Here is a 19,463-nt window from a genome sequence, read left to right as displayed (position 1 = left end):
GTTGAACCAATTGCTGTCCCACTAGCGACCCGCCAGAACCAGCTGGACGACCTAATGCAATGCATGCGGGCAATGCAAGCCCAAATGCAACAGTTCCAGCAACATCAACTCCAGCAACACCAGGTACGACACCACCTCTCCCAACACCATTATCAGCAATAGTTCCCTCAGCTAACCCTAAACCAGTCACTGCTTCCCCCCCGGCACCCTGTTTCGAAGCCGGTTAAGGCCTCCCCTCAAGGTGGATGCCCTCACTGAGGAGAAGCATCCCAACTCCAGAACCCCCCTAATAGTCAGGCCTCATCCCCAGGCCGAAAGCAAAGAAAAATTACCCCCGCCTTGCAGCTCGCAGGTGGGTCGGGAACCTCGCCCACAAAGTCAGCACCTCGGTGCTCAAAGCATGAGTTCCCACTCACGGAGAACCGATTCAGTGCCCTAGCAGCAGACCAACATTCCGGGCCCATCGAGCTCGGCAACACGGAGGCCAGCAGTGCCAACACTAGGCCCGCACAAAGAAAGCGCCAACAAAGTCGCCGAACTGCTACCCGCGTCCTACCCGAGCTCAGAGGCAAGGAAGAGATGAGCTCGGACGATGTAAAAATTGTCCCAAATCTCTCAGTTCCTTCCCCCATCGCATAAGAACTTATGGCAGTCCCCATGCCCAGAGACTTCAAACTTCCATCTCTGGACAAGTATGATGGGTCCTTTGACCCCAACAACCACGTCGACGCTTTCCAGTCACAAATGCACCTCGCTAGGGCCAGTGAGTCATGCATGTGTGTGGCTTTCACCACCACCTTCAGGGGGTGGCCCGCACCTGGTACCGGAACCTAGCAAATAGTTCAATGAAGCATGCTTGCGGATACAGCGATTAGACCAAGCAGTTCAATGAAGCATGCTTGTTACCAGCAAGCGGTGCCCCAGAACCGAGGAAAGTATCTTCGAGGTAATCCAGAGGGAAGGAGAATCCAACCAGAGCTACACCAAGCAGTTCAATGAAGCATGCTTGCAGATACAGCGATTAGACCCCACGGTACAGCTCGCGGCAGCCAAAAGAGGGGTAACGCACAAAGAGTTTAAATGGCACATGGTGGCCAGCCAGCCCGCAATCGTGGCCGATTTCCTCAAATTCGCGGACAAGTTCATGAGAATAGAGGAAATATCAACCAAAGAACCGAAGGCGGGGTCGAAAAAAGAAAAAGAGAAGATGAGCCCTCCAACCCAGGCGACAGAAGAAGCTAGGCCCGAGAGACGAAGCCAAGCCAGTCGTTCCGAGCTCCCTTAGCAGTTTAGACAGATTACACGCCGTTGAACACAAGGCGGACCAAGATCTTGATGATGATCAAGGATGCCCCCTACGTAAAGTGGCCACCTCGCCTAAAGAGTAACCCAAACGAGAGGAATAAAAACCTATACTGTAGTTTTCATAGAGATCACGGTCATAGTACCGAACAATGTAATAATCTCCAGGACGAGATAGAGGGACTCATCCGTCGTGGATACTTGAGAAATTTTGTACAAAATGACAATAATAATAAAGTAGGTCGGCAAGGGGAGCACGGAAAGGATGCCCCCGAGTCCAATAGCAGACCGACCGAAGTCTTACAGCGACCTCCTCCAGAAGAGAGGTCAGTTCGGGGAACCATCCATGTGATAGTGGGTGGTTCAGTGGTAGCAGGTTGCACTTCGGCAGCAGCACGGACGTCAGTTCGCGAGGCAGCCCGAGAACAGCAGAACCCACCAAAGAGGCCGAAGACGGAAGAACCGATCTTTTTCAAGGAAGATGATGCGCAAGGTGTCCACTATCCCCACGATGACGCGCTTGTCATAAAACTAAGGATCAATGATTTCGAAGTCCGACGCGTACTTGTGGACTCAGGTAGTTCGGCGGACATTCTCTTCAAATCGGCGTTTGACCAGCTACAGTTGCAGAGAAGCGAGTTGAAGCCCGCAAACACTCCTCTAGTGGGCTTCAGTGGAGAGGAAGTCAGGCCCCTCAGGAAGATAACAGTACCTGTGGAAGTCGGCACATGGCCTCGTGCGGTCAGACTCAACCACGACTTCCTGGTGGTCACGACCCCCTCCCCATACAATGCCATAATAGGGCGGATGATCACGCATATTCTGCGGGCAGTGGTCTCCACCTACTATCTGGCAATGAAGTTCCCCACGGACTTCGGTGTGGGGGTAGCGCAGGGCGACCAGCTTGAGTCCCGCAAGTGTTATGTTGCCGCCCTGAAGGGAAAAACCAAGGCAGTCGACGACCTCGAACTGGAGCAGCCTATGGAGCAGGGCGAGGAATGAGCTTCGCCCACAGAGGAAACGGTCGCGATCCCGACCTCGACTATAGATCCGGCTCGAACGCTACAGATCGGTGCTTCCATCAAAGAACCTCTACGTACTGAACCGGTGAGTTTCTTACTTTAAAATTTAGATATTTTTGCATGGTCAGCGACCGATATGCCCGGTATTGACCCTGGCCTTATAAGTCACAAACTTAACACTAACCCTGTAGTCAGACCCATTAGACAGAAGAAATGCAACTTAGCCCCGGAGCACTAGAGGACGATCAACGAAGAGGTTGAAAAGCTCCTTGCAGCGGACTTCATAAGGGAAGTTCATTACCCGAGCTGGGTAGCCAACCCAGTGCTAGTGAGAAAAGCAAACGGCAAGTGGCACATGTGCGTCGAATACACCGACCTGAACCAAGCTTGCCCAAAAGACTGTTTCCCCTGCCCCGAATTGACTGCCTAGTGGACACAACCTTAGGACATGAGCTGCTAAGCTTCTTGGATGCCTACTCAGGTTACAACCAAATCAAGATGGACCAGTCCGATGAGGGAAAAACCAGCTTCATAATCGAGTTCGGCCTGTACTATTACAAGGTCATGCCCTTCGGACTAAAGAATGCTGGGGCAGCCTTCCAAAGACTTGTAAATAAGCTTTTTCGGCCCTTAATTGGCATGAAAATAGAATGTTATGTAGATGACATGGTCGTCAAAGCGCATTTCTCGCAGGAATTAATAAAAGACTTAGATTTTGTCATCCAAACTCTGCGTCAATATAGCATGAGACTGAACCCAAACAAGTGTGTATTCGGTGTCACCTCGGGCAAGTTCCTAGGGTACATTGTCAACCAACGCGGTATTGAGGCCAATCCGGACAAGATAAAGGCCATCCCGATGTCAGAGAACATTGAGGCCGATGCCCCGTCCCAGTTGGCCAGCACGAGTCACAACACCATGAGAACCGTGTACATAGAAGACTTACCTCGGCCTTGCATTCTCGGTGGGACAGAGGAGGTCGCTCCCATCCTTGAAGCAGAACCGAGCTGGATTGACCCACTCACGAGCTTCTTGCTAGATGGAACCCTCCCTGCGGACCGCAATGCAGCCAAGAGGGTGCAGCGCCAGGCAACCAAATACGTCATAATAGACGAACGGTTGTATCGATGATCTTACACTCTCCCCTACTTGCGTTGCCTGTGACCAGCCAAAGCCTAGCTCGTACTCTGTGACACTCATGAAGGTCTGTGGGGCGGACACCTGGGAGGCAGAGCACTCGCCCAAAAGGCACTTCGACAAGGATACTACTGGCCAACGATGAAGGTAGAAGCCGTCGAGCTCATCAGAAAATTCGACAAGTGTCAGAAGCACGCCAATATCCACCATCAGCCTACTTCCGACCTCAAATACCTCACCAGCCCATGGCCCTTCGCACAATGGGGCATCGATCTCCTGGGGCCATTCCCGCCAGCAATAGGTGGGAGAAAGTTCATAGTGGTGGCAGTAGATTACTTCACAAAGTGGATAGAAGCTGAACCTCTAGCAACAGTTACAACCCGAAACATACAGAACTTCTTTAGGAAGAACATAGTATGTCGCTTCGGGCTACCTCGGGTACTGATCTCCAACAGCGGCAACTAGTTCGAGGATATCAAGTTCCAAGAATGGTGCCAGAATATGGGAATTCGTCAGAACTTCACATCGGTCGCACACCTGTATGCAAACGGTCAGACAGAAGTAATGAACAGAGCCATCCTGCGTGGACTGAAAGCACGTCTAGACCGAGCTAATGGGTTGTAGGCGAACGAGCTACCAAATGTTTTATGGGCTCACCGGACTACAGAAAAAACCGCAACGGGAGAGACCCCCTTCAACCTCACCTACGGCACTGAAGCGGTAATCCCAGCGGAAGTTGAAATACCTACACTGCGACTAGAAGCATACGATGATCAGACAAACGGAGATGAGCTACGTACCAACCTCGACCTACTGGATGAGGTAAGAGACCTCGCGCACATCCGAACAGCGGCCTACCAGCAGCAAGTAGCTCGGTACTACAATGCCAGAGTAAAGAAGCGAAGCTTCTGAATCGGCGACCTGGTTCTCTGTAAGATTATTGTGTCCGAATCCGGTGTAGGCAAACTTGGACCAAATTGGGAAGGGCCCTACAGAGTAAGGAAAGCGCTCGAAGGGGCACACGAGCTTGAAACCTTGGAAGGCAAACAAGTACCCCGAGCGTGGAACATCGTCAACTTGAGGCGATACTACCTATAGACCGCCAAGCGAAGTGGACGGAATCGCTACCAAAGCCTAAGCTAGGATGCCGAGCTAACAAAGGAACCTCGACAAAAGCAAAGAGATGGGCGAAGTGAAGTATTAATCACCAAAATAGATCGTGCGAGTGCAATAACCCGGCAAGAAACAGATTGGGCATATTATCAGTTCGACAATTATGTCAGTTCGGGAGAACAACACTAAAACAAAGAAAAATCCATTCCATTGCAAGAAAAGGAAGAGTACATTAAAAAAAATTCACAAGCTCGGAGCTACTTCTTCCTCATCAGAAGGCACTTCAACAACACCTGAAGGTCCTGCCTCGCCCTCGGGGTATGTGTTCCGGATCATCCACCGACTCAGTTTGAATCCCCTTCTGTAAGAATCCACCATCAGGTCGTCAAAGCGCGACAAGGCGATGTAGTCATCAACGGCCTTCTTCTTGGCATCTTCGATACCTTGGGAAAAGATCTGCGTTTTCTCCCTTATGTCCTCCTGAAGGTATTCGACCTGACGCTGCAGGTCCAGCCTCAGGTCCACCATATGCTTCACAACCACCCCCATGGCCTCAGCATCCCTCTGAGACCTCGCCTGCCTGGCCATAGCAACGCGAGCAGCCTCCTCAGCAGTATGAGCAACCGCCTCAGCAGCTCGGGTAGTCGCCTCGGCGGCACGAAAAGCCTCTTCGGCAGCTCGCACCTACCTCGAGCTCCTCTCCACCTGGGCCGCTAAGGCGTGAATAGAAGAGTTCACCTACCAAAAGGAACAAGTGATCAAGAGAACGTCAGCAAGAATGATAAAAACAAAGAGGACCGACAAGAAACTGACTCACTGCTATAGCATAAGTTGCAGCACGACAAGCGATCTAGTTCAAGGGAAGATCGGTCCACGCCGCGATCTCCTCGGGGAAAGTGGCCTCCCTACTCTTCTGAAGAGCGTAGTTCGGCGACAGCACACTCTTGAACTCCCCTTGAGCTCCCGAGCCTGAGGGCCCAGCTCGCGTATGAGCGGACACAGAGTAAGTAGGAGCACTAGAGTAGGCAGGAGCACCCGTGTGAGTTGTCTCGGCATAAGGGGCCCCTGCCGATTCTTGCATTGAAGGAGCCACCTCGGGCTCCCTGGGCGGATCCTCTGACGTGTAGTCCGGAACTTGAGGCTCCGCATCCTAGGGCAGCTCAGTACGAGTTCGCTTGGGGACCCGCTTCCTCCTCTCCATGCCTTCGAACAGGCGCCCGCCGTGAGTCCTCTCTGGGTCCATCACACCTGCAATAAAGAGACCGGCATCAGAAAAAACGACAGAACAAAGCGAAACAAGAAATCTCTGAGCAAGGAACCTACCCGAACTCAGGTCGGCCGCAATAAGCTTGGCCTCCGTTAGGTACTGATGACATTTTAGCCCTAGCCGTGCCCATTGTCGGAGGCCCTTCACCGTCTCTTTATCAAGAGTGACACCAGAGTCGGGGGCGGCCTCCCCGCACCTGGTCTGAAAAGGACACCCTTGTGCACTTCGCACCCCGTAGTAGTCTCACTTCCACGCTGGGACCTTGTTGGGAAGTTTATGAAAAAGCTTAAAACCCGAGTGAGGAGACAGGTAATACGCCTGCCTACTCCCGGGAAGAGGACTCACTTGTTTCTTAAGCATTAAAATGGAGGAGAATATCTCCAAGTCTACAGGGAAGCCCTGTTCGCAAAAAAGGGAGATTGTCCCCACCAAGTTATGAGTAGAGTTCGGATGAAGCAGGCCAACGGTAACGCCGAAGTGGTTTATGACCTCGACAAGAAGAGGGTGGAAAGGCAACTACAACCCCGCAGCGAGCTGCTCCCGAAATATCACGATCTCATCAAGACCGTGTTCCCAAGGAAAGTTACCCGAAGGAATGAAATAGGCGTACCCCCCAAGCAAATTGTAAGAGATAATAAGAGACTGGAGCCCCTCGGGTGTCATGGTCGAAGGACCAAACCTATCTATCATCCGACCTCGACGAGAGGTAGATGCCAAATTTCCCAAAGCGTCTTGGCCTATGGGTTCAAACCCGTCCTCAAGTTCCACCTTAGGTTCACTAAGGCCATCGGGGGATGCGACTCAGTTCGTAGAACCTACATCAAACCCACTTGAAGAACCGTCTGAGCTATCCAAGCTAGACATCAAGGAGAAAAGGTAGATTCCAGAAAAGTATTCACCCGAAAAAAGGTTCGATGACTCCGGAAACTAGAACAAGCAAAAAACCTTGAAGGCGAACTAAAAAGCTTAGACGCAAGCTGAAAGGCCTGGACGCGAGCTCAAGAAGCAAAACGCAGAAGTGACAGCCAATGGGGTCCCCCACCATTTATAGCCACAGTAACCAGGAACCAATAGTGTAGATCAGAGCCAATCTGATGGCTCGCATTCGCGCTAACCGCACATCCCCTGAGACTGAGACGTGATTAGCGCACATCTTTCTGAAACCGACGAGACGACGGCACACGTCTTTTTTCTGAAACTGACAGAGTGGCCAGCGCACGTCTCCTCGCCTTTCAAACAGCAGCGGCGCGGTTTTTCAAAATCAAAAAGACCCGCTATCACGTCTCCCAACGGCGCACTTTTTTGAAATTTGAAATAAGCGCACGCCGCCGTGTCCGACAGCATTTGTAAGCAGGTAGGCGCGTCTCCCACCTTTTGGGCACTCAAAAGACCCAAAGAACCCCGCCAACGCATCTCACGCTATCAAGATTTGAATTACGGGACAAATCCACCTACCCCCTCGCGAACTCCCAGCGCTAGGGCAAGACTCTTAGCGCGAGGAGTGGGGGGCAATTGATGAAGGAAGATATGGCCCGACCTCGTAGTTACGCAACACGTGGCAAAGGCAACAGCTCGACACAACAGCACGCCTAAGGCGCGAGCACCAAAGGGAGGAACCAATGGTCCGAACTCCCTACCAGTAGTCCGAACTCCCTACTAGGATCCCGAACTCACTACTGGGAACCCGAACTCTCCCTTAGGCCCCAAGCATAACCCGAACTGGCCTGCCCTATGGTAGTTCGGAATACACCTCACCGAACTAACCTGCCTTATAGCAGTTCGGGACACACATCGCCGAATTGGCTTGCCTTATAGCAGTTCGGGACACACATCACCGAACTGGCCTGCCCTATGGCAGTTCAGGACATACCTCCGAACTCAAGACTTCACCTCGCTCACCACTCCAGCACTTTGCCTTCAGAACGCCAAACTGAACAAAACCGTACTATGATTGACACCGAGGAAGTTCGTATCTAGGGGCGGCGCACCTGACTGACTTGGGATCTGACGCTTGATGGCCGCACTTCAAATGGCTACCTGCTACCGCCACATGACACCGCCATCTCCAGTTACAGAGACGGCTCCAACAAGGAGTAGTGGCGGTTCTGTCCTAGCAGAAAGGATGACATCCGAACTGGCAGAAACACATAAGTAATCATACCCGACCTGACAGAGGACTCGGAGTGAGTGCGCGAAGTGGTTATAAAAGGCCCCCTACCCCCAACAACAAGGTATGTGAACTTTGCGCCATCTGGTCTTTATCTTGCTTTTGAGAGAATACTAACTTAAGCTTCGGAGTTATCTCACCGGGTTCCCCCTGGAGTTCCCTCATCTTCTCTATTTTAAGCTCCCCGTTGCTTCAGTCAGAGGCAAAATTATTGACAGCTAGGACCGGCCGGATTGTACACCATCACCACCAATATTCTAAACATTGTTGTGGTCACCGATATCTAAACGTGTAATTGAATGAGCGTGACTAATATGTTATGGTCAATAAATCTGATCTCCACCGGAGCTATGTAAACAACTTCATATTGACTCAAAATAAAATCATACACAATGGATGACCAACCAATTAAGTTCACTCCTGATAGGTTAACCAACCCGGTGTACATGTTTTTGTTTCCAACCCATCCGATTCCCTGCCAAACAACCCTACCTTTCAGATACAATCAAAGAAGTTGAGATCTCCCATTAACAAAACAGTATTAATATATGATTAGGACGTGTAAATGATGTCTCATTATCTCTCATACTAATCATGGAGGAATATTTCCAATACAAAGTTGGGATCTTATGTGAGATGTGAATTCGGGACATGCGGTGCCAAAGGGTGTTGGAACGTATTTGATTGGCAGAGTTGATCTGAACTGTTAAACACGATAATGTACGATATCATGGGTGGGCCCAACAGTAAAAATACTATCAAGGGATAAGTAGACTGCATTTTACTGTTGACTTACAACAATTCAAAATTATAAACACTTTCACCGTAAATTGCCATTAATTCCAAACCTGTACCTATTCCAATTGAATACAGATAGAATGAATTTTGATTATCGATCGATACCAAATCTACAGGCAGGATGCAAATTTATAGGAATAGTTACTAGTAAACTAAAAGAGAGGTGGTGTGGGTTAGAGGCCCAACGGTAGAGGCTGATGAGAGTTTTTGGGCTGAATACGTTCTGGACAGTTCATTTATTCATGCCCATGTTTTGATTTTTAATAAAAATAAATTAATATGTAATTATTAATTTATCCATTATTAGAATAACATGGCATTCCCGTAAAATCTCTCAAATTTCCGGGGCTGTAATTTCTTGGATTGGAGTCCACTTATCCAAAAATAAATAAAATAATGGCCGAAAGATAGTCCAACATCTCACTGTACATGTAATGCCTTTTTGCCCTTTTGTGACGTAACCGTTGCGTGATGAACCGAACGATTATCATAAGTTACACGTGAAGTTTCCACTGCCCGCTTGGTCTGTTTAGTAATCATGGATTAAACGAAGAATTAGAATACAGATTTTGATCCAGCGGTGGAGACTCACCAATCTTGGCTCAATCTGGTCCTATCGAGCAACAAATCCATCGGTTATGACATGCCCCCAATTCTTCACGTGACGTGGGGGCTCTACTTGATGATGGATCCCCGACCCCTTGGTGTTTTAACGGTCATCATCCCCTGTTGACGTGATCCCATACGATGGGCTCGAACCTGTGGGGCCCACGAAGTTACAAAGGAAGGAGCTTATGTGGGCTCCACTAGAGACTAAACACGAAAACATGGCGAGTGAATTGGTGAAGGTCAAGTTGTCCGATCCGGTAGTCTCGGTTTTATAAAGAGAAATAGCAGAATGTAAACTTGAGTATGATAAAGATGGTAGTCGTAGACAATGCCAAAAAAGATCAAGATCAAGCGGCTACATAAAAAGGCTTCCTATTCCGGGTTCATGATTTGATAGCTCGCGAAGCAGCAGATGACTTTTCCTACACGAATATGTTGCGATAATTTGAGAATTCATTTTCGCTTGTTGCAAGTACGAGTACGACAAGTTGGAAAAGATTCCCTCCCAAGTCCCAAATCCCAACTACCGACTAATCGACTGGTGGCTCTTTTTGCATTTGGCTGTAAGGGGAGAGTGAAGCTTCCTGGAATCTTCGCTTTTCACATCGAGGGGGACCATACTACACATGTACTAGTTTTAAGAGTCCGGCAATCAGAACCGAATATCGGAATAGTGTCACCGTTGTCATCGTAGCCCATCTACACGGGAACTGAACGCTACAAACCAATTGCAACACGCCAGGTCAGCCGTACTTGGGACCCACGCTTACTACGGAGATGTTAAGATATGTTTATTAATTATGAGAGATTGGCACGACGCATCAATCACTGAAATGAAACGTGGTCTTTACGGCTTCACCATAGCGAAATTATTACAATACCCTTTGTTAAATATTTTAATTTTTTTTATTCGTATCTATATCCATACTGTGCAAAGGACAATGCTTACTTCTTATTTATTTGATTTTATTGGGTAATGACTTAAACCTCACATCTAAATAATGAATCATCTTTCAGTTTTCAAACTAGATTTAGACCTCTCTTCTCAAATTTATAAACTATTATTTAAGGAAGAAAGAAAATGACTAATATATTTTGAGCTAAATTTGGGTTAAATTAATTATAATTAATTTAGAGAAATACCCATCATCTTCAACCTATTGAAAACTTGACCATAGACGGACCTAAATCTATCCACTGATCGACCTATCTTCCCACTTTTAAATTAATTAAAATTAATCTGAAATAAGAAATGTAATTGTAAAAGGATAAGTTGAAACGTTCACTGATTTACAACAAAAATGTTCCAAAAAAGCTAAAAAAACAGTTTAAAGGTTGCCTTTTATCGGTGGGGAGAGGTTCATGTCCATAGAAGACAATCAACTAAGCAAAGAGGTAATAAGGGGCATCATTGAGATTTTCTAAAAATTTATACTGCACATGCTAACAGACATGGACAGAGAGTTAAAGATGGGAGGTTTTTGTTTGTTGATGTCAGGGGTGGTCTAAGTAAAATTTGAAAAAGTGACGGGATGTTTAAGCATTTGGTAAAAATATTAGAAGTTTGTGTTTTACCCATTTTCTTGTCTTTAAAGTTTGTACTAATAATTGAGTGACATGTTCAAAAATCAAAATAAATGTACAATAACAGATAGACAGAAAAAGAAATGGATTAGAATTTTTTTTTTCTTTATGCCAGTCTGCATGTTAAACCAAGGTAATCTGAATAAATGCATATGAAGCACTTGATAAAAAACAAAATTAAACTTGCTAATGATATTATTTTGTTATATATATAACATAACATGCAGACTTGTCACATGTCTCTCCTTGTGATTTTTCTTCTTCTTTTTTTTTTTTTTTGAAAAAATTGCACTATCAGATTTACATGTGATATATGGCATTTGTTCTATCTTTTCATTTTGTATTTTTCTTAAACTTTTACATTCTCTGTCCCACCCAATACAAATTTTCTTTCCTCAAAATTCTTTTCTATTCCCCCTATTTTTCCATCACCAAACTTTGTTTTTTTTTTCATCAATTTTCTCCGATGTCGCTAAGGCTCTGTTTGGAAAAAGTATAAATACAAATATATAGAGTGTAAATACATACAAAACACAAGGTCATGCACTCTATATATTTGTATTTTTACTCCTTACAAACTAAGCCTAAATTGTTGTCAGTCATGCCCATGCGCATATCACTGATATGAAGAGAAATAAATGAAAACTCGCATCCGTATATGTGAGAGAGAAACCCTCATTCAGAGAGAAACCCTAATCTAATCCATGATACTGGTTGATTCACTAAATAATGCACATAAATGAGTGGAGACAGAGAGGATGAAAGTAAAATCTTAAGAAGAAACAAGTGAAAGAGAAAAACTGATATCCATCACCAACCAAGCTAGAGAGAAATAAGGATTTGGGAGATTATTAAGTGGGTATTTTGGATGAATTCATCTCTGTGCCCTAGAACATCTCCGATGATGATATCATTATTTTTGGTACCATCATTAGGAGATATTTCCAATACACAGTGGAGGATTCTGTGGGGCATATATGTGAACTCATTTTGGATATGGTGTAAACAAGGAATACAATAGGCTAAATTACCTAATCAAGAGTGATTAATGAATTGTAAAATAATACATATGGGTGTAATTGAGCCGAATCAAGTTGATAAGCTGCATTACTACTCTTAGGCTCTTGACTCGACTCAAAAACTCGCTAGTCAAACTTGACTCAATCTCGGTTGAGTTTTCTTTGTCTTAAATTCGGCTCAATTTGATACTCAACATACTTGAGAGTTGACTCAGTACAATTTTAATTAACAATAAAAGGCTATTTCATGTTAAAATAATCAGTCCTAGGTAAAATTAATTATAAAATATTGCACAACATAATATATTGAGAGTATTGTGAATGAAAATATATTAACAATTGATATTTTTTTAAATACATGATTAGGCTTGTGAGACACTCGGTAAAAGGTAAACTATTTTATTTGAGTTCGATTCAAATTTTGGTACCGTTTAGTAAGTCTTTTTAGGAAGATTCTTATAATTAAGATGGCCAAAAGATGTATTGAGCTTTTGGAATATTGTCTTTAAAGATATATGGTTTCGTTTGGTTTGCGGAAATAGGTATCTGGAATTGGAATCGGAATGGGCCATTTTCAATTCCAATTATTTGGTTGGGCAAAATCAAAATTCCATTCCTAATATTGGTGGAATGACATTCCCCCATTTGAGGGAATGACCATTCCCTCCCCCTCTCTTGTGAATGAAATCCCATTCCAGTTGAATTCAATTCCCATTCAAATTCCTATTTGAACCAAACAGACTATGTGAATAAATTATTCTGATTCGATTTCAAAGGATTTCCATTCAATTCCAACTGCAAATCAAACAAACTGTAGATCTAGACTATTTGATAAGGGTGCAACTTGGGTGAGCTTGAGTTGTTGAATTGTTAAAAATTTTAATGGGCCCGACTCAAAAGCCTGGATCTGATACAGTGTACGTAAATTCTTGAAATCGGATACTTGACTCACACCCTTACGCTATGTTTGGTTCGAAGGAAAGAGTAGGGTAAAGAAGGAAAATGCAGGAAAACCTATACAAGATTTATAAAGGTTTCTCTTCATTTCCTTTCCTTTCCCTACCTTTTCCTTCAAACCAAACATAGCCTTAATGTTTGACAAGTATCCCAATCTAATGCAGTCTATAGAGCTATTAATTAAAAGAATTTACGTCTAAGAAGACAGGAAGCTTCATTTGAAGTTTCCAGATTTTCAGGCATTTTGTAACTTTTTTAGTTTTTTGGACATAAGTCTTTCTGACTTTCTGTTTTTTTTTTTTTTTTTGTTAAATGGAGAGAAGCCAAATTTTGATTCTTTGAGCTTTAAAAAATCGGAAAAACCACACAAAAAGAGTTGCTAAATACCCCATTAATTGTTTATGAATAAAATTCAAATATTTAGTGAGTTAAGTTTGAATATCTATTGAGTTACGCAACCTGTTGTCATGTCTTGTTTTTAGCAAATTCATGTATACATATCACCCGAACCACCCTATCTAAACAAATTCATATACAACCTGAACCTCCCAAGTAGTTGGTTGGTTTGGATGAATTAAGTGGGTGGTGGATTGTGTAGGTAGTATAATTGTATCATAAGTGTCATTTTCTATAATTACTTGTACACTCAAACTATGTATATATTTAGACATATTTAATTACCTTTGGCTTTTAATAGACGAGAATTATATAAAAAATTAAACGAAAAGAAAAAGGGTTCACAACTTCACATGTAACAATGGATAACAATCAACCCTCTGTCATATATATATATATATAGTAGCAAGAAATCACTTAAACATCCATAAATGATACAATAAAGAGGATTCATGTAGTCAATTACATATAAATTATATTATTGGAATAAGGCTTGATGATGATATGATGAAATACCACTTATTTGCACAAGGGTTGTTTGTAAAAATGGAGACTTGCAAATGTTCAAGGCTAATTTTGTCAATTAACATGTTAAAAAATAATCAAGTAAAAACATTTTTTTTTATTTTTTATTTAAAAGAAAAACATGTCTACTAGTAAAATTTATTTCTTTTTACTGGAAGAAATCAAGATCACATCTCAATGTAAGCAAAGACCCCATTTGGGATAATGCTTGTGGAAATTTCAATTTATGCACATGACCATTGAAGAATTAAAAAAAAAAAAAAAAAGAAAAAGAAAAAAGACAACTATCCAAAATGTCGTATAATTTGGCTAGGCGGCCCCGCCACGAGACCTGTCAGTTTTCGTCCCCGTCAATCGTCTACTTTCACGGGTGGTTTCACACGAGTTGCCAATAAGCCAAGTAGCCATTGAATTCAGATCTGCGCCCCACTACGAGGCGCCCCACAACGTCGTACAGCACATCCCGTCGTGTATTGGAATCATCTCCCGATGATGTATCAGAAATGATGATATTATCATCGAGAGATGTTCTCAATAGACAGAAGAGATGTGTTGTGGGGCGCCCCTTGTGTACTCGCAGATGTGAACTTACTCCATTAGCCAACTAGCCCAACCGGTGCATTTAAGCAAATCATAAATGTAGGCTAAGAAATACAACCTCTTATAAATAACAAAGAAAAAGACAATATTTTTTAATTTTTTCAAAAATAAAAGAAAGTTAGAACTTGAGAAGTCATGTTCCAATTTTCGTTTCTATATAATAGGATAAGCGCTGGAGTTTGGGAGCTGAGATCTATTGGAGTTTCTCCAACTGGTATTGTGTCCACTCTTCTGAAACCTGCTTCTCGTTGAGCTCCGGGGTTTCAAATTCCACGATTTGAGGTAAACACGGACCGCACTGATTTGTGTGCTTTGGGATTTCGCTATGTTTTTTTTGGTCTTATGATTTGTGATTCGGTGGGATGATTCGTTGGTCTGACTTTATGGGTAGTTTATTTGCGATGTTATTGTAATGCGTAAGTGTCTGATAGTCGTAGTGGAGTAGTGGGGTTCATTTTTTGTCTGTTCATTTCGTGGTGGTGAGGGTAAGAATCATAGATGTTCTGTTTCTTCATCTTTTGTTCAACCATTACATTTGGCTCGGTTTTTGATCCTGTAAAATGGGTTCTTATTCTTGTAATAAAGATGGTTTTTAATTTGTTTTCCTTTTAGCAAAATTCCCCGAGTCTTTGGTTTGCTCATTAACGCTGTAAAGGAAGCGAGTATTTTCATTTTCATGATACCTCTCTTGTCTCTTCTTTTTCGTCCACGGAAAGAAGGGTATCTACGTATTTGAATTTATGGTCTACTGTAATTATTTGATAATGTTTCTTATTCAAGGATCTAGATTAGAAATGAATGGGTAAGATTACATTTTCGAGTTTCTTTTAAATATATAATGCCATTCTTTTAAATATATTTTTCTGGATGGATGCTGTTAATGCCGCCACGATTTACTTCTTCATAATTTCACTTATGATAACATTTCTCTGCTATTCTTTTTCAATTTAATCGTGGAGTTAGTTTTGATGGTACTATTTGCTCTCACCATAAAAGTTTTGCAGATTGTGCGTTTTTTTTTTTTTTAATATGAATTTTTTGACTGAGGCAGAATGGGAAGTACCGATGGATCCATCTATGGAGAATACACATACGAGAATCTGGAGAGGGAGCCTTACTGGCCATCAGAGAAGCTCCGGATTTCTATCACTGGTGCTGGTGGGTTTATTGCCTCTCACATTGCCAGACGGCTGAAGAGTGAAGGCCATTACATCATTGCTTCTGATTGGAAGAAAAACGAGCACATGACAGAAGATATGTTCTGTCATGAATTCCATCTTGTTGATCTTAGGGTGATGGATAACTGTTTGAAGGTCACAACTGGTGTTGATCATGTTTTCAATCTTGCTGCTGATATGGGAGGGATGGGTTTCATTCAATCCAATCATTCGGTCATTATGTACAACAATACAATGATCAGTTTCAACATGCTTGAGGCTGCAAGGATAAATGGAGTTAAAAGGTTCGTCATCTTGGTAGTAACATTTTTACTATTATCATATTTGGTTTCCCATTTGATATAGAATCTGGATTCTGGATGTTGTAATTGTTCTTCCCCGCTAGATGCATACTAAGTTGCTTGTTGGGACTTCGGGCATGCAGGTTCTTCTATGCTTCTAGTGCTTGCATCTACCCTGAATTTAAGCAGTTGGATACCAATGTGAGCTTGAAAGAATCTGATGCCTGGCCTGCTGAGGTTTGTTGCCTTAATTAATCAGCAACAATTGTATCTATTTCTATCAATTTCAAACTAGCAACAATTTATGGGGTTCTGTTTTTCTGTTACTGTAGCCTCAAGATGCTTATGGTTTGGAGAAGCTTGCAACAGAGGAGTTGTGCAAGCATTATACAAAGGATTTTGGAATTGAGTGCAGGATTGGGCGGTTCCATAACATATATGGCCCCTTTGGGACTTGGAAAGGTGAGCTCACATATGTAGAAATTCCATATTTATTGGGTGAGCCTATTTCATTGGTTAAATATTAATATATGCTATATTGCTTTTACTAAATGTAGGTGGGAGGGAGAAGGCCCCTGCTGCTTTCTGCAGGAAGGCCATTACATCCACTGATAAGTTTGAGATGTGGGGAGATGGACTCCAGACCCGATCCTTCACCTTCATTGATGAATGTGTTGAAGGTGTTCTAAGGTGATCACTCAAACCTAAATATCTATATGAACATTTTTTAAAGCTCTAGTCTTTCAGTTTTGCTTGCTCCATTATCAATCATCCGTATTGATTGGCTTTTTTATGTATTCAGATTGACAAAGTCAGACTTCCGGGAGCCTCTGAATATTGGAAGTGATGAGATGGTTAGTATGAATGAGATGGCAGAAATTGTCCTCAGCTTTGAGGACAAGAAGCTTCCTATCCATCATATTCCTGGCCCAGAGGGTGTCCGAGGTCGCAATTCAGATAATACTTTGATAAAGGAAAAGCTTGGCTGGGCCCCAACCATGAGATTGAAGGTAAGTGCAAGGGAAGATTTCGCTTTCTTGTTCATTCATTCTAATGCCTCGAATGAAATAGACAACCAACTAATCTTGGGCACTTCCATCTTTGTGCATCCAGGATGGGCTGAGAATTACTTACTTCTGGATCAAGGATCAGATTGAGAAAGAGAAGGCTCAAGGTGTTGATCTCTCTGTTTATGGATCATCCAAAGTGGTTGGAACACAAGCACCTGTTCAGCTTGGCTCACTTCGTGCAGCTGATGGTAAAGAATGAAATTGGTGAACCCAAGGAGCAACCATGGTTGCACTCAAGATCATAGTCTTGTGGAAACTACCGTGTTATTATGTTGGGGAGGAAACATTGGGTATGGATAGTAATGGTCATGTAAGGCATGTGGTCCTTTTGTTTTTCTTATTACTAGTTGAGTGTATGAAGGAAATGTTTTGCGCCCATGTATTGTTCTAGTTTTTGAGAGTGGGCCTCTGTTATGATATAATAGTTAAGGAATGTATCCCTCCTTTTTTAATTGTCAGCCGGTGATTCTGTTGCTATCCCCCTTGTACTTTTGTTCTCCTACTTGTGTGAAAATCTTCATGCAAGTTGTTCTTTATGAAGCTTGGTTCATTGGTGGTTATCAAATTTAATCAATAGCAATATGCTTTTGCATTTTAAAGAGGTTGAATGAGGTTAAAAAACAGGGAAGGCTGTTTAATGTGTTGGAACAAGGCTTTCTGGGTATTCCCATGTTCTCCAAACTTTCTTGCTATGGTTGAACAGTCAAGATCAGGTAGATTTGTATGGGAGCTGGAAATGTGAATCCTCCATGTAGCATGGACATGATGACAAGTGACCTTGAAATCAGATTATAATTTACTTCAATGACACTAACATACGTATTCATAAAGTGGTTTCTTTTTTCTCCTTTTTTCCATTGTCTTTTCTTCCTATGACACTCAAGTTTGTTTAGGATCACTATATTTTTAATACACTGAAGGCACGCTGGATGCAATAGAAACACATTCAGGTAATTTAGGCATGAATGGTTTGTCTGAGGAGCCAATACTTCGTACAAGGGTAAACAAGCATGAAAATGCAGGTTTGAGTCTTGAGAACAGACATTTTGTGATAGAATTCTCGAGGTTAGGTCCATATGCAGTCCATCCCTCCCCTGACCCTAGATAGCCCTAGGACCAGCACTGCATAATGTCCATTTTTTATGTCTGTAGAAATGCCAAGTCCTGAATGACAGCATATTTGGTGAAGTCTGTGAGTGCTTATGGCACATATGACATGCCTTAATTGATTTCACCAACTAAGCTACATCCAAAATGTGTGTGCTTTCGTTAACATAATCTAAAGGAAAGCTGGAAAGGTGTTTCAAATGGAGGTCCTTATAACTCGTGTATAGGATGCCAATTTTTCAGAAATTTAAGTATTACGTCACAGTGGTGGGCCACCTCTATCAATAAAAATATGAATACTTGCTCACATAAAGCAAAAAGACTGGCTGATGTAAAAATCTCCAAGGGATGGTTATCTTATGTTGGTGGTTTAAGAACCCAAGAATAAATTGACCCTACTTCCTTGGGGGTCCTTTACTGTTTTTAGGGTTTTAGTGAATTGAGAAGATAGGTACTCTGGTCAGATGTCTCAGCAGCTTGATCACACTTCAGCAATCTTACCTACAATAATTGGAATAGTTGATAATTGTGCTCGATGTACTTTTGACCCGAATGGTCCTAAAGTTTCAGATGAGATGACATCTTTTATTATGACACTAGCCTTAATAATTTGAAAAAGTGTGATTCACCTGCCTTGTTACATGGAAGCAGGAAAACTCACAAAGACATTTACATCATGTAACCATTTCTAAAGCTTGATAATCACTCAGTTGTATAACTATATGCCATGGGTAGGCTTCTTACATGGAGCAAGTGTACATGTAGTGTTGAATTTCAAGTGTTGTGCCCAAAGACCACAAAACAAGTACAAGGCAACAGGTGTACAATAAAATTTTCATTTTCAAAATCAAGCTTATCAAATAAAAAATAAAATAAGAGGAAGGAAAAGTATCATGTGGCGAATAGGACTGACCTTTCTGGTTAAATGTTGATCACTTGATCTAAAGTTCTCTTGTCATCTAGAAAGTACAATAGTTTGCTGAAATATACATCAAAACATTGAATTTAGTGGGGGATTGCAAATCCAACACACTTCTGTGTAACTGTGTTCCAATGCTACCTAGGCGATTATGACATATGCAACTTTAAACAACATTGGAATATATGATAACTGCCTGAGGGGCTGGCACTATGTGGCATCATCATCAACATTCGGAATTTTATCTTTAGAGGAGTGGCCTTGACTGGTGTACAGCGAAATCATATTAAACTTTAAACAATAATTTGCTGAAATATACATCAAAGCATTGAATTTACTGGGGGATTGCAAATCTAACACACTTGCGTGTTCAATGCTACCTAGGCAATTATGACATATGCAACTCTAAATA

General features: G+C 42.8%; 1 protein-coding gene across 1 annotated transcript; it reads left to right on the top strand.

Moving 5' to 3' along the window:
* The first annotated feature begins 14,684 nt into the window (after nucleotides 1-14,684).
* LOC148864827 (GDP-mannose 3,5-epimerase 2) lies at nucleotides 14,685-17,590 on the top strand. Its single transcript, XM_088980382.1, has 7 exons — nucleotides 14,685-14,778; nucleotides 15,548-15,958; nucleotides 16,099-16,192; nucleotides 16,288-16,417; nucleotides 16,513-16,645; nucleotides 16,758-16,965; nucleotides 17,069-17,590. The coding sequence occupies exons 2-7, from the start codon at nucleotides 15,549-15,551 to the stop codon at nucleotides 17,222-17,224; spliced, it is 1,131 nt and encodes a 376-aa protein (XP_088836508.1). The 5' UTR covers nucleotides 14,685-14,778; nucleotide 15,548; the 3' UTR covers nucleotides 17,225-17,590.
* The last annotated feature ends 1,873 nt before the right edge of the window (nucleotides 17,591-19,463 follow it).

Source organism: Nelumbo lutea, chromosome 3, assembly GCF_056320005.1.
Source record: "Nelumbo lutea isolate HS-2025 chromosome 3, American lotus-T2T, whole genome shotgun sequence".
NCBI lineage: Eukaryota > Viridiplantae > Streptophyta > Magnoliopsida > Proteales > Nelumbonaceae > Nelumbo > Nelumbo lutea.
Note: the sequence above shows the minus strand (reverse complement) of the source record. Positions and strands in the feature narration are given on the sequence as shown.

What these genes read in the sequence shown, in the direction of transcription:
- LOC148864827 (XM_088980382.1), top strand. Translation starts at nt 15,549, where the DNA reads ATGGGAAGTACCGATGGATCCATCTATGGAGAATACACATACGAGAAT. An exon ending in CTGATGCCTGGCCTGCTGAG is followed by an intron (nt 16,193 to 16,287) that starts GTTTGTTGCCTT and finishes CTGTTACTGTAG; the next exon opens with CCTCAAGATGCTTATGGTTT. An exon ending in TGTGTTGAAGGTGTTCTAAG is followed by an intron (nt 16,646 to 16,757) that starts GTGATCACTCAA and finishes TTATGTATTCAG; the next exon opens with ATTGACAAAGTCAGACTTCC.